Below are 15,563 nucleotides of genomic sequence, written 5' to 3'. Positions count from 1 at the left end.
TCTCCCTTTTCTCTCCTCGATCTTGAATGCGTTCTCCATTTCTCGACTTCGTTGTTACGTTTCTTATTGCTTTGCGTTACGGATCAGAGATGAACAACACAAAAATCGATCGTTCGATCGATTCGAATAAATATTTACGATTCTACGCAAAATTCGTCGTATTCGAAGATGATCGATTGCTCGATGATTCTTTTCGCAGAGATCCGGAAATTTTGTAGCAATTTTTGGAAAGGATTGAAGAAATTTGTTGACGCTTCGAGTTTCTCTTTTCTTCGTTCAAAGTTCCACGGTCGCCTAATTATAAATTATAATTTTATCCTCTCGTCGAGTGACGTTTTTTAAAGTTTCGCGATTCGTTTTTTCTTCCTCTTCTTCTTCTTTTTTCTTTTTTACAACGACATTGCTCGATGAAAAATCATTGTGATCCTCGCACGCGCTACTCGATGAGATCAAACTATAATAATAATAATAATAATAAATATGATTCTTAAAGGATTGATTATTATTCAATTTCTTCACTTCGCGATAAAAGATTCGAAAGATTAAAAATTAATTTTTATCACGAAGGGAGGGAATGACAGCACGTGTATCGTAGAAACGATATTAACCTGGTTCTCCACATTTTGCAAGAAGAAGGATCGATAGAGGATCGATCGACGGTAAGTGGACTAAGGTTGTAGAAATTACACGTTTCTTGGAAAAATTATGTAAGACCTTTAACCCGTGTACGCCGTGTAAACAGGGGGAAAAAAAGGCATAAGAATCCGTAATGAAGAGTTTTGTCCGATCGTGTTCGATTCTTTCCGTCCGTGAAATTGAAAAATCTCTTCGATGTGGAAAAGAAAAAAAAGGAAAAGAAAAAGATTAATTATTTCTAAGTTAAGTCAATGGAGATCCAAAGGATGGATTTATTAGAAAAATCTTTGGTTCGCAACAGAGAAGATTCGCCGGAAGGCACAAGTCGAAAGGTGGCTCTTTATGCTGGTTGAATGGAGCACGATAATACGACGTGAAATGGAGATAAAAGCCAATTCTGCTAAGTTTAGAATGCAAAGCAATCCGACTGACTGGGAACAAGATACATTACTTCTTTCAGAACTTTTTTCTTTTTTCTCTCTTTTTTTTCTTCCTTTTTTTTTTCACGCAGAGAACAATATTCCTCTTTTTTTCTTTTTTCCATATATATTTATATATATATATTTAATACCGTCGATATATACATGGATTCATCTCCAATTTGCTTGTTTACGACGACGAAATTTCGAGGACGATTAACGTTTTTCGAAAATCTCTCGCTACATCCCAACTAATTTATTATCATATACATCTCTTCTTTTTTTTGTTTTTTTTTTTTTCCTTTTGTTTCTTAAATATAATAATTTTTTCAAAATTAACTCCGCCAACTCTCGATGATTAAATTTTCAAAAAGTTTCCTCCGCCGGTGTTACTATGTAATATGTTTCGCAATATATATTTGATTAAAATTCTACGAATCGGAGATTCTACTTCTGCTTAGCAATTCCGATTATATTCGTTTATGAATTTCTTCTTAGAGTGGAGAATTTTCAAAATCCAAAAAAATTCTACGAATCGCTGCTCAATTTGTTTTAATTATTTTTAAGAATTCTAGCAAATATGTCGATCGAATCAATGAGAATACGTTTTAACAATACGTAACGATTATTTTCCAACGACAAAATCATCGATTTCCAAAAAATTCTAAAAAAAGAAACACAATAAGACAAAAAAAGAAATACGCGAGAGAAATATCGAGAGGATTTCAAACGATTCCTCGAAGAAAATCGTCGAGGATGGGAGAAAGAAGCTGTTGGTTCGACTTGGGTTGCGAAGAAGGAGAAAAGGTGGAAAAGATGGGAAAAGAAGGTGGTTTTTCACGCTTCGTAGGTGACGATTAAACAATTCTAGCAAAGTCGTTGGTTGCATCGAAGCCGCGGCCTGACTGACGTCATGCGTCATTAATGATCTCATTGACGATGGAAACACGCGGCGAAATTAACGCTCGTTGTAAACAATAATTCGCGTTTTCGAGTTGTGCACGCTTTGACGAGTTGAGAAATTAAAAATTGGAGAAAAAAGTTGAATTCAAGATTGCATCGTTTGCATAGATTGGACGACACTTTGTATATATATACATGCTTAATAATTAAGAGAAAGAAATAAGTGCATCGTTGAATGATACGTCTCGTTTTATATAACGAGTGTTGTGAGTAGATATTATCGAGTATGGAATGTGATCGTTGCTGTGGTTGTCGAGAGAAGACAATAAATGCAAAATTCGAACAATATAAAATTTTGTCCCCCTTAATTAATAAATAAAGTTTTCGATTTTAAGATGTTAATATTAATTTAACAATTTCTGTTTAAAGAAATGGTCTAAGTCTCCGCAACACCTGTTGCTCTCTCTCTTTCTCTCTCTCTCTGACATGAAAAATTTTGGTTAGATTAAAAAAAAAAAAGTATAATATTCGAGTTGATATTTGAATGAAATTTCGTCTAATTAAAACGTGAATTTCGAATTAATTATCGATTACTTACGAAAGCAAAATCATTTTGATAGATAGTTTCATTAAAACGATCATGATGCGCACTTTTGTATCGATGTTATGTAATATAATTAGCCGCAATAAAACTCTAAGTAATTAAATGGTTGCGTATAAAATTAAGTCGATTTAATGGCAAGTCGGTTGAATAATATTCAGATTCGAAAGTTTATCCGTTATTATACATTCGAATCCGTTTTTTCTTTCGTTTCAATTATCTATTTAAAGATTTGCAAAAAAAAGAAAAAAAAAAATCAATCGTCCATTTCGTTGATTTCGTCGTTTTTTTAATATCTCGCCTCGATATTTCGATAAAACGAAAAAAACGAAGATCGATAAAATTTAGACGGATTCTATCATTTATTATGAATGGAAACGAAAGAGTAAAAATTTCCAGGATGGATGGAAAGCAAGTTGGAAAGAGGCACCCTTTTGCGGAACTTAAGCACGCGGGAAACGGGACTAATGGTCGTGGGAGCGCAACAATTGTCTCCATTGTGACACATGTTTATAATTGTTTACCAGCTGCGTTGAAACGAGTCGGAATTCGACGAGAGCCTCTGCCTCTTTCGAGTCGGAGGAATTTCGATTGTCCCGCGAACTAATTCTCTCTCTCTCTCTTTCGTTTCTTAACAATTTCTTTTCCTCCCCCTCCCCCCTCTTCTTCCCGTGGCAATTGAAATACACTCGTTTCAAAACGTTTATAAAATAAATCGGGATAAAAATGCTAAAAACAAAAAGTTAAATTAACTTTTTTTCCTTTGGAATTAAATTATTTGAATATTTGTTAAAAAGAAAAAAAAAAATCTTACACACGCGCTACAAGCTGTTCAAAAAATAGCTTCGAAATGACAGCACGTTTAAAAGAAAACTCAAAAGATTGTAAATTTTTCCACTGTCGAAACGAAAAAACTCGATTAAAAATACAGCCAATGTTAAAAAAAAAAATCTCCAAGATTCGTTCCTTTTTTTTCCTCGAGACAAAAGAAAACGAATTCTCGAAAAATTATTGTCTTATTAAAAGAAAAAAGACTTTAAAATTCCACGCTCTCCAAATGAAAAAAAAGAAAAAAAAGAAAAAAAAAAAAAAGAAGAAAAAATTCCGATAAAAATTCCAAAAAAATTCTCGTCGAAAAAAAAATAATCTCGAATATAAAGGAATACAATATAAAAGAAGAGGGGAAAAAAAAAAGAAAAAAAAATGGAAAATTGTCTGAAAACTCGAAAATCTCGAAAAAAAACCATCGACCAATTAAAAGAATTAAAAGTAAATTTTAAAATTTTAAATTTCTCTTCTAATTTCTATCAAAATAAAAGAATTCCGATTGAAAATATTATCAAATATTGAAATAATTCTCAATAAAGAATTCTAAATAATTTCGAATGTAAGATAAGAAAGAAGGAAATGTCTCGTTTGAATGAACGATCAGGGAAACGAGATCTGGAAAAATCGGCGGTTGGAACGATTAAAAGAACGGAGGCGACGGGTGAAAGGGTCGGGCGATAAAGAGGCTGGCTGTTATCATTACGATTTCGATTCGGCCCATTAAGATCTCTGTCGTAACAGCCGCGAACACGACACCGTGGTCCGCGCTTGTCTCCTCGCCGCTCATGAATATTCGATCAGTCGTCGTGGTCGTCGTCGAGAGCGATCCTGACGTCATCGAGTCGGAAGGATCAAGGATCCTGTCTCTCTCCAAGCTTTCGACTCGTTTCTCGCGATGCACCTCTTCTCTCTCTCTCTCTCTTTCCTTCTCCTTCAATCTTTTTCAATCTCGAGATCCTCGAACACGGAAGGGGGACGAAAATTTTTCCTCGGAAAAAAAAAGAAGTAATTGCCAGAGAGAGAAATACAATAGTTTTGAATTTTTCGAATCGAATCGAAGAATATTTTTGGGAAAAAGCAGCGGAGAAATGTTGAAATTCTTTGAATTTTCCAAATCGAAACAATTATCTCGAATGGAATCGTTACGTTGCGGCTTTGAAATATTGAAGAATTTCTGACTTCGATCATATCTGAATGAAGCGATTAAAAGAAAATGGAAGAGATCTTAAATGGGATCTCGAGGTGGTTCGATTCCTACTTTGCTATTCCTACTTGCCGGTATTTCTTTTCTCGCGTTCTTGTTCCCTTTTTTCCCCCCCTTCTGCCGTAGGAATTTCTTTCATGCGGTCTCCTTTCACTGCAATTTTTTGACGTATCTTTAGCTATTTCTTCTATCGTTGGAATTCCATTTCCGGTTTCTTTAAGTCGATAGTATTCCCTTTCTTGGTGTCCTTGCAGCGCTTTTTTTCTGTCTCTGCAATTCCTCCTTTGCCATTCTATTTTCTGGTTGAATTTTCTTTCTTCCTTTTTTTTCTTTCTCTTTTTTTATATTAAAATTTTCTTCTCCTTCGCTTTTTCATCGCTCGAATTCCCCCGTCTTCCTTCATCGTTGGAATTCCTTCTTCAAATCGTTTCTATCGACGTGCCCCAACACCCTTCCCCTCCTCGTTATTATTTTTTTCGCCTCAACGATAAATAGACGAATTCCTCTTAATTGACCAGGATAATAATACCGTTCCTGAGTAACGGATCGTTCAAGTTCAAGAATTGGTCTGTTCAATTATGCGAACGAGACTCGATGCGAAACGTCACCGATCATAGAGAACTATCGATCCTCGAGATGAGAAGACGGTGCATCGAGGGACGAACGGGATTCTTCTAATTACGATCACGTCCACGCCATTGTACCATCACGCAGCGGAATATAAAATTTAGATAGCGAGCTCGTGCGTGAAGAAATGGAGCGAACGATATAAATCCACGACACGAGGACAAATCCGATTAGATGTTTCTCGCGGATGAGATCTAATTACTCGCTCATTCTATCCTCCAAAACCAGATATTCTTCGAGAAAAATATCGTATGTATGAAATTATAAAATTCATCGTGTTATTATATTCTTCCTTTCTTTCTGATAAAAATTCAGGATATCGGTCATCGAATTGAGTCTTGGATTCGTTTTTGAATTCATTGGAATTCTTCCATTATTTTTTAATTTTTCATTATATATATAATCTTTCGTAGCGCAAAATATTTTTGATGAAAATTTTCAGCGTGTATGTTAAATACATAAACCTACGAGATTTTATTATTGCAAGATTGTAAAAACACAATCTTCTGGATTTTTCCAAAATTTTTTCCTCTCTCCAAGAAAAACTCTATCTATTTTCTTTTCTTTCTTTTTTTTTTTTTTTTTTACAAAAAGTTGTTCTAAACGCTTTAAAGAGGGGTAATCCAACCAAGAATCCTTTCAAGGGTATACCATCGGTGTCCCAGAATTCGAAGGAAAAAGGAGGAGGATTCACGCGTATAATGAAAAATCTTCGTAAATACCGAACAAGTCGTGGCTTCCCTCCTTCCTTTTTCTTTCTTCTCTTTCTTCTTTTCCTTATATTCTCGAATTTTCTCCGATCGAAATACCAGGGGAAAAATATTTTCGAAGAGACGACTGTCTACGCGTGTATGCAGATCCCCTCCCCGAAAGAGCAAGGTCTGATGATTGGCCGATGACATAACGTCCTTGCCAAATGTGCATCTGATTTTTAATCCAGTCCCGTCTCGGGACCTTTCCAGCTCTCCGGACAATGGCTGCCTCCGGGCAGCGTATGCTCATCGACTAAAATGTCCTACGTTTTAGGCGAGAGAAAGAGAATCGGTTCGAGCAGCGCTCCTTTCGTCCTCTCCTATTCGGGAGAGAACGGAGGAGAATATTGTTCTCGAGATTATATTCGATTTTTCATTTATTGAATGGACAACAGGTGGAAAGGAAAGAATTAATGGAAGATGGAATTTTTAATATTATACGGCGAATTTTTATGGAATCGGAATTTTATGGTATCGGATTTAATTGAAAATTTAGGAGAGATCGAGACGAATTAAAAAAAAAAAAAGAAACTTTGACTCTCTCGAAATAATTAGTTTGGAATAATTTCAAGTTCCTTAACTTGAAATTAAATTAAAATTAAAGAAAAAGGAATTAAAGAGGAATCGATCTCTCCTAGTGTTAGGAGGAGAATGGAAACGAATTTGAAAAGAAAGTCGAGTTTCCAAACGAAGAAGAAAAAAAAAAAAGGGAAAGGAAAAGGGAAAAAAAGAGTGACGCTTCTTTACACGCAGAAATTTCTCCAAGTTTAAGTAAAGGAAGTTGGAATTTTTTCACCAGACAGACCGTCTGGCGAACGTCTGGCTCGGGTGATCGGTACTTCAGGTGTTTTTACGGGTTCCTCTCCTCCCTTCGAGCTTTTCCTCCACCCATTGCCTCGGTTTGATGGCTTTTCCAGAGATTTTACCGCCCGGCCTTCGAGTTTTACGACGTCGTTGCTGGATTTTATATCACGACGACTGGCGGTAGCTCGTCGATGAGCAACGACTCGATTTACACGTCGCTTTACAGAAACATATCAACCGAGAAACGAGCCCTCAACCGAAACTCAAACCCCTTTTTCAATTACTCTTTTGGATCCAAGAGAAAAGGGAGGATGAATTTTACGAATGGTCCCATTGATGACCATTTTCATTTCGATCGTAACTTCTCACCTGTAACCAGCTATTTTTAATATTCTATAAGAAGAAGAGGATTCTTGAACGACGGAAGTTTAAGAAATCGTGATAGATGAACAATAGAGCAGTATATTAATGCAAATTAACGAAACGTTTATCATTTAATCGTGATTCTCCAACCGTGACCTTATTTCTTCTTTTTCTTTCTCTCTCTCCCAAGGACTTTTAATTCGAGGAGGAGAGAATTTGATGAAGTGATAAGGTAACAATACTTTATTAATCACAGATTCATAAATTCATTCGGTTGCGCAACACATTATTATTAAACTGTGTGATTTTCGATTTAAAAATCTGAATTAAAAATCGATTCTATCTCGAGATCTTCTTTTTCGAATTGTTCATCGTCCAGTCGGGATTTCGGTTGAAAATTTATTTAAATTTGGACCGGATCGATCGTTCCAAGACACGTCCATCGTAAGGATCGTTAATTTGTTCTCGATCACTGTGTTACTTCCAATACTTTATATCTTTCTTTGCTTTAACATTAACACACACACATATATAGTATACAATTTTTAAAAAGTACGATCCAACGTTTAATCAATTTCCAATTACCGATTCCACTCGAAGCGATCGCACACCTTCACTTCATATTTCGCCATTCGGCGGGCAATTCGAATTTTCTCCCTCCCCTCCCCCGAGAAAAAGGTTTCGATAGTTGAGAGAAAAAGGGATAGCGATTTGTTTACGACAAATTCGAATATAAACATGGTTTCGCAATCGGTTTTCCGGTCTCACGGATGGAAATCGAAGCAAAATATTTACGTCTCGTTACATACACATTTTGATCGTATTTCCGATTAGAAGGAAGGTGATCGAGAGATAGGTGATTTTTCGCACGAAGATTCAATGGCTCATTGCTCGAGGCGTAATTTCGATATTTATCGTCATTAGCGCGATCCTGGTTTAATGAAGGAAGCGCGGATAATCGGAGACTACCGGTTGCGAAATTTATTTTCGCAATTCGTTTGGCAAATTCGCTCCTTCCCAACATCATTATTATCATCATCATCATCATCATCATCATCATTATCATCAATCGCTCTAGCTCAGAGACGGTTTTACGGCTTTTGGAATTTTGGAATTTTTTTTCATCGTCCAAGAATAGAATCGATTATCCGATCGGTCGATCTCGTGATCTTTAATTTCTTTTAATTTTCATTTTTTCGACATTTTTCGTTGACAAAGAGAAAGAAAAAACGGACAGAAGGGAGACACCGCTCGATACGCATCCATCATTCCCTCTCGAAACGGTACTCCGTGTTAACCACCTGTGGCGACGCGAGCGGAGCATCGTTCGGTTAACCGCTGAAAACCGAAGAAGCCACTAGGCTGCATCTAAGCTGCGAGGAAGCGACCGATTGGCATAGGTGAAAGTCGTTATCCGTTCCATCAACGGGTCGAATCCAAGCCGAGCGATGGGGAAGAGGAGTGGAGAAGAAGGACAGGGGGAATATTAAGCATGGAGGAGAAGGTGCTTCGGTCATTAGGGGGGACGGCCATTTGGACGTCGGTTACGTTTCGAAAACGGGAATCGTGACGAAAGGGGAGACTCGGCTAGTGCCAAACCTCGGATTTTCGGCCCTTAATGACCGGTCTAGTCTTATTATTAGTTCATCTCTTTTCCTCGTTTATTCCTGTGCTCGATCTGCGCGCGTCACAAAGAATCGTGCACTTGGATTTTAATATTATAAGCGTTAAGTTTATATTCGGAGAAAATTTTCAACTCGAAATCCAATTTTAACTTGTTTCTGTTCCAATTTTTTCCAATTTCTCAATTGCAACAATTCTGGATTTTAATCTAGCTATGTTAAGAGATGGATATATTTTTGTACTTAATTCGAAGAATTTGCTTCCATTTCTGATCTCTAATTCTGCATGAGGGATTTTATTTTGTACTCTTTTTTCATCTCGATTGTTAATTTTTCAGTTTGCAGGAAATAGATATTCGGCAGTTCTAAGTAGGTAAGACGTAACAATGTTACACGTTCAGTTAATAATAATAACTCAATCTTCGTGGAGCTGTGATTATCGTCGCCTCGCGTGTCTCGGGGCCGAATTTCTTCCCGGGGCCCCCGAAAACCAGCCTCGAGGGTTCATCCTCTCTAATCCTTAATGCACGGATCGCATGACGTGGTCGAAATTTGGTCGTCGAAACCGCCAGAGATCGCCCCATGGTGCCCGTTCCGTTCTTCTCCAACCGATATATTCTTTTCCAAATTTCATCCTTTCAAAAATTCGACACGTTTCGTCCAATCAATACGAGATTTCCAAATTATCTACTTGAGAGATTCGATCTCCATAAATCTCTTCGATCGAATACTTAACGTGAAATTCAATATAATATATGAAAGCAATCGAAAAAGCAAGGTTAAAATTATTATGCAATCGATTCATTCGATCTCTTCGATTCATTATTCATCTTTCGATTAACTTATTCTTAATAAGCAAGGAATACTTCCAACAAAAATTTCCTTCTTTAACGATATTATTTTCGCATGTAACGAAGCCAAAAAAAGAAAGAAAATACGATGAATTGGTGGAGAAAAAAAAAAGAAAAAAATGGAAGGGGCGTTTCGCCCGGTTTCTTCACGATTTATCGGGTGAATCGGTTGCCCCTTCGAAGCAAGCCTCCTATACGTGGCGAGGGAAAACGTGAGTCTCGTAAATGGCCGATCTACACGACACGTCGCGCGTGCCATTGGCAGTGAAAAACATTTATGGAAACGTGCTTCACCTTTTACGAGTGAAGCCACCGATTACTTAATCCCTTCGGGGAGAGCACAGGGGGAAAAAATGACGGTCTGTGAATGGCCTAGGTCATTGCCGCTGGCACTCTCTCTCTCTCTCTCTCCCTCTCGCTTCAGAAAAACGCCGATCGATGATCTCGTCTCTCTTCCTCCCCCGTAACAACGGAAAACTTTATTCAAAATTTCCCATTTTCCAAATTCTTTTGCTCCATTTTTTCCAAATCGATTTTCCACGGCAAAGAAGGGACAAGTTTGTTTTTTTTTTCTTTTTTCTTTTTTGTATTCTATTCAATGGGAGAAACGTGGAAGAAATTTATTCTTTCGATGATCCCGATTATTTTGCTCCTCTTCCAATATTAATCCAATAGATGGATGGAAAATTCTCGTTCTTTTCAAAAATTAAATCCAAAGATTTTAATAACATCTTTCGAAATTTTCTCTAAATTTCTAAAATTCTCAATTATCGATATCTACTCGTCCCTCGGCCTCGACCCACAAAAAATATCGCGATTCCGATTTCGAAATGACAATTACGAGTGACTAAGCGTGACTTTCTAAGGCGAGGCAGAGGTCGCGGCGGAAAGAGACTGCACGAGGCGGAAGCGGAGAAGAATTAGAGGTCGCAGGACCGTCGATCGAAGGTGGAAAGGAGAGAGATCCTGGTTTAGTGACAGGTGAAAAAAAAAAAAAGAAAAGAAAAGAGGAGAGAAGAAAAAGAAAGAATCGACGACGAGGACACGTTGGAATGATGAATTCGCGTTCACGCGTGTTTTTTCTTTTTTTTTTTTTGTCCTGGCCCGAAGCGGACCCGCCGCCTGCTTCGATCCTAATCGACCATCTTACGTCACGGATGCAAAGTTACAACCGGTTCCAGACACCGAACAGACTTGTGTTTACACGTAACGCGCGTCACTTTCCATTCCGTCTCTTCTTTATCTTCTTCTCTCCTCCTATAGGATTATTTAACCAAAGACCTCTGGTTAGCGCGATGAAATCATCCTCGTTGTCTCGCCTGCATTGTGTGTTATCGAATCGACGGGCGAACACGTAATCTGCATTTCTTCCACCGGCTTCAATGTCTGTCTCGTCCAAAAGTTTGTTTTCCTTTTCTTTTTTTTCTCTTTTTTTTTTCCTTTAAAAATCACAAGTTTCTTTTTCGCAACGGAAAGGAACGAGGATTCGTCTAAATTTTTTTTTTAACTCGTGCGAACATCTCACAATCTTAAAAAAAATATATATAGATTCCTAAAAAAATAATTTTCTTAATCATCCCATATGTATATATATAAATACTCGCGCTTTTGAAAATTCGCATCCCCTCCCCGTCCATTCAGTGATGAAAAACCCGCGAGGGTCAAGTCAACACCGACCCTCTCTACACTACACGTTTGCACCCTCGAACGAGACAAAATTCGTGAAAAAAGAAGGAAAGGAAGAAAGGAAAAAAAAAGAAAAAAAAAGAACGGAAAAAATGAAAAAAAAAAAAAAAACAAAAAAAAAAGGAGAAACGTGGAAAAAAAATGGAACGAGACGAGTACGTTCCATCCTCCGTGTCGTCGTTCACCTCTGTTATTTCAATATCCGTGAATGGCCGCACTATCGAATATTGAGTGCCAATATTTGCGCGCTTCTTGGCCCGCGCGTTTATTCCATGTCGAAAATGTTTTTTTTTCTCTCTTCTCTTTTTTTTTTTATGGCGAAAAGAGAAACGAAGGGAGGAGCATAATTAAAATCGTACGCAGGGTGTCGAGGCGCGGCGTGATCGAGAGATCCAATTAAGAAGGTAAGGAGACAAAACACTCACCTTTCTGCAATTGGCCGTGGTCCGCGTTCATTTTCGCCTGCAACAGAAAGTGCTGCGCTTCACTAAGTAGAATTAGCACGGGGACCGTGAAAATTCCAGCCATTCTGCTAAAATATGTGCAAGCGGTTCGCTCACCTCGTAACCTTGTTTCGCGCCCCGTCCGCCGCCCCAATAGTCACTCTCCTTGTCATGGGGGTTGCATTGCTGGAACGGGAAGAACAAAGAAATATTATTGTACGAATGATATTACGTTTAATTGAACGATACGATCGAAATTGAAAATGTATACGATTTCTCGCGTTTATTTACATTTTATTTTTATATTCTGCAATTCTTTTGTTGATAAATTTCAATTTCAATAAAAAAGAAAAATTAAATAATAGGTAAAAATAAGTAAATAGCATTTTATTCAATTTGATACATACATTTTTAATTTTCTACTTAATTATTTGAAATTATTTTATTTTCGCTTAAAATCAATTAATCGCATTTTTATCCCATTTCTTATTTTATTAATCGTTCCACTAATTCTTGAACGAAACTACACTATCCATATTTTTCTAAAATCCTCCTATATTTAAACTCGTCCTATTTCCCTCCAAATCGATTTCTATTTTAATTTATATTTAAACATTCGATTTTGAATATTGAATTTCCAACCGATTCATTTTTAACTTCAACTTCATCTTCCAAATCCAGAATTATTACACTTCATCGAAGTGATCGATGCTCCTCTCCGAAATATTTGTTAAATTAATTTTTGTAAATCGTAATAAATTAATCAACGAAGTGAAACAAGAATCCAAAGAAAAAAAGAAAAAAAGAAAAATAATAACACTCCGTCCCCTTCGATCCGTGGCGAAGCAGCAAGCAAAGTATTCAGTCGAACAGTATTTTCCAAAAGCCGCGTAAATAGCGTCAATAATTGATGGAGAGGAGGGAGGGGGTGGAGAGGGTTGGCAAGGTGGCGGAGTATGACGATACGAGGAGCCGGCGTGGGCGGATGGTAGGATGGCAAAGAGGGGTAAAAAGCACCGTCTAGACACAACATAGACGAGGGTGGCGGGCTTAGCCCGTGACCTTGGGCATCACTCGGCCTTCTGAGACAAACAAATCGACCCTCCCCCTCTCGCGAACCATATTTCTCCCGCACGCTCGCCTCTTTACGCGTATTTCCAAAGTAGGAGGGAGGGGGTACGCGCGTGTGTGCGTGGAAAGTTAGTTACAGGACGGACAGGTTGCACGAGTCTCACGATTCGGAAGAATCGATTTTGGAAGGGAGCGATTTTGATCGAGTGGTAAGGTAATAACACGTCCTCGAGCATTTTAACCCTTCGTTGCTTCGACCGTAGCTTATTCATTATTTCGTTCGTTTGACTTTTATTAAAATGTTGCCATCGAATCGAAAGAGCAAAAGAAGTGGTTTTTGCTTGGGAAAGGAGGAGCATTGTATTGTATTAAGTTTTCTAACTTCACTATTTTCCTAAGAGTTTTTAATTGCTCCATTATTGTGTATCCGCCTGACTTATAATTCTCCACGAGATATTACGATTGATTACATCACATCAATAAATGAAAAAAAATTTTTCTCGATTGCTAGCCAAAAAAATAGTTGATAAGATAAAAGTACGAAACCTTCAATCTACAATCTGTCCCTAAAAGAAAAAAAAAAGAAGATTACACCCTTGAAATAAATCTGAATATCGAATATTGTGAAAGAGAGAGAAAATTCCTCGAATCTTCCTTGGGAGAAAAATTTGTCCCTAGTAAATCATCGGTCGCCTCACTAATTGGAGGGGGGGAGAAAAATTCTTTCATTCTCGATACGCGTATGCTCTCTTAACTGCTCTCTGGTGTCTAGACCTTTCCTTAGAACGAGAGACACCGTGGATATGACGAGGGGACAGGGTGGATGGAAGCCAGGGACATTAAGGGATGACCCTGTTTCCCTTCTCACGACCTCCTGAACCGCACGCGGCCCCTCCGCAACTACGAGGACCTTGCGTGTGGTCACGTATCCATCTCGAAGGATGCCCGTGAAAGGGTGGCCTGTCGAGGGTGGATGACGAGCTTCTTTCTCTCTCTACAAATTCAATTCGATCCGCAAAGTTTCTCGACTTACGAACGCATTGAAGTATTTGATCTTTTTTTTTGAGAGGGAGAGAGGAAAGGGGAGAAGAGAGGGGGGGATGAACGATTTTTAAGAGATATCTTCGAATTTTTGCATTTAAACCGGATATATCACGTTGGAAAATATTTTGAAACGCTCGAGAGGAAAATATTTGGCCAATTTTTCGAGGGTGGAAGAAGTAAATATTTCTTGATTTTTCAATTGTGCAGGATGCTAAATGGGGTGGATAATATTGGAAAAAATATTTCAGATCGAAATTGTTGAATTGAGAAAAAGTTTTCGCAATAACGATTTTGTATCGATTTTGTTATATTATAAAAACAATTTTAAATAACTTAAGCTTCTATCGAAAATTTTAATCTATTCCTAAAGAGAATAACATCTATACGAATTTGTAACGAAGGATTAAAAGAAGAGAAAAAGCGTAAAGTGGACACACAAGAAACTGTTGATTCACCAACACGATATAAATTCCAAATCCTACCATATAACGCTTTAATCCTCGCGATACTTATCCTCTGTCTACAAACGATTAACGATCGAAAAAAATTGATCGTAAAAAGAACACGCAACATGGAAGATAATTCTATAAACGCGTTCTTATCCTCAATCGTTCGATCGGCCCAATTCGATATAATAATAAACGCGATACAGAGAGGGAGAGAGAGAGAGAGAGAGAGATCGAATTTTACGCCCCCATAAATCGAAAGGTCGTAGGGCCGACCTAGAAATCGAGCTTAAGGGACACCATAAGGCGTGGAAAGGGCAATGCTTTCGTCCGTCGCTCCACAGGTGGCTCGTGAAACCGATTCTTGCGAGAAAGTCCAAGGAACGCGAAGGGATGTGCATGCATCCCCTGGTGCAAGGGACGGTCAGCGCGGGGGCGAAGACTCACCCCCTCGCGAACAGTTTTATCGAAACGAAATTTCCAATTGCTTTTCACTTTCTTGTCCTTCCTCTCGCTCCATTTTTAGAGCTAATTTTGAAATTAATAATTTTGGAATTATTTCGATGGAATTCTGAGAAATTCCGTTTACTACTCGTCGTTACACTTCACATGGAAAAATTATTTTTTTAACGAATAAAGTTTCGACTTGAAAATTAATTCTCAACAACGTGAATATATATCTCGAGACATATTACTTTCGAGTATCTTAGAAATATTTTGGTTACGTACAAAAAAAAGAAAAAAAAGAAAATGTCACTTCTCCACTCTCGTGCACTAAAAATTCTCACCCCCACGAGAAGAGCACCTGGGGAGGAAAAAAATCTCCGAGGGTTTTCCACCCATCATCCGTCCGGAAGTCAGAGCCAAGATTCGTGTCTATTTTAAAATTCGAGCCAGAGGAGAGCAAGGTGGAGGAAGGAAGGAAATGGCTCTTTGGAAATCGGTTCATCCCTTCTTAAATCCATCCGTCTGGTGGCAGATGGTATCGAGATCGGTCACGTGACACTTCGAATTAGATCTGATAATGAGAAGAATAATTGAACAGGCTCGAAATCGCGTTTGCCGACCGTCTAATGTCAACCTTTGACATTTGTCTGACATTTCCTGCAAGGGTTGCCGACCCAAATCTCTATTTCGTGCTCTTGACACGGAACGGATCGATCTCGCGGCACGCGTGAAAAAAAAAAGGGGAAAAAGAAAACTCAATTTATAGATATTCGCTAATTTTATTAATCTAATCTCTTACGATAAGAAAGCCTCGAA

General features: G+C 38.0%; 1 protein-coding gene across 3 annotated transcripts in view; it reads right to left on the bottom strand.

Annotated features, from left to right (window-relative positions):
• LOC408455 (zinc finger protein rotund) overlaps positions 1-15,563 on the bottom strand; it is a 195,188-nt gene that overhangs the window by 79,266 nt on the left and 100,359 nt on the right. For 2 of the 3 annotated variants that reach the window (XM_016916252.2, XM_003250144.4), the window contains exons 3-4: positions 11,857-11,925; positions 11,722-11,773 (exon numbers count right to left, since the gene is read on the bottom strand). In XM_016916252.2, the coding sequence (XP_016771741.2) occupies positions 11,722-11,773; positions 11,857-11,925 (121 nt within the window). The remainder of the gene's footprint in view (positions 1-11,721; positions 11,774-11,856; positions 11,926-15,563) is intronic. The other variant, XM_006562988.3, reaches the window with a different exon arrangement.

The sequence above is a fragment of the Apis mellifera genome, linkage group LG14 (assembly GCF_003254395.2).
Source record: "Apis mellifera strain DH4 linkage group LG14, Amel_HAv3.1, whole genome shotgun sequence".
NCBI lineage: Eukaryota > Metazoa > Arthropoda > Insecta > Hymenoptera > Apidae > Apis > Apis mellifera.
The sequence above is the reverse complement of the archived record's forward strand: the minus strand, read 5'-3'. Positions and strand labels throughout refer to the sequence as shown.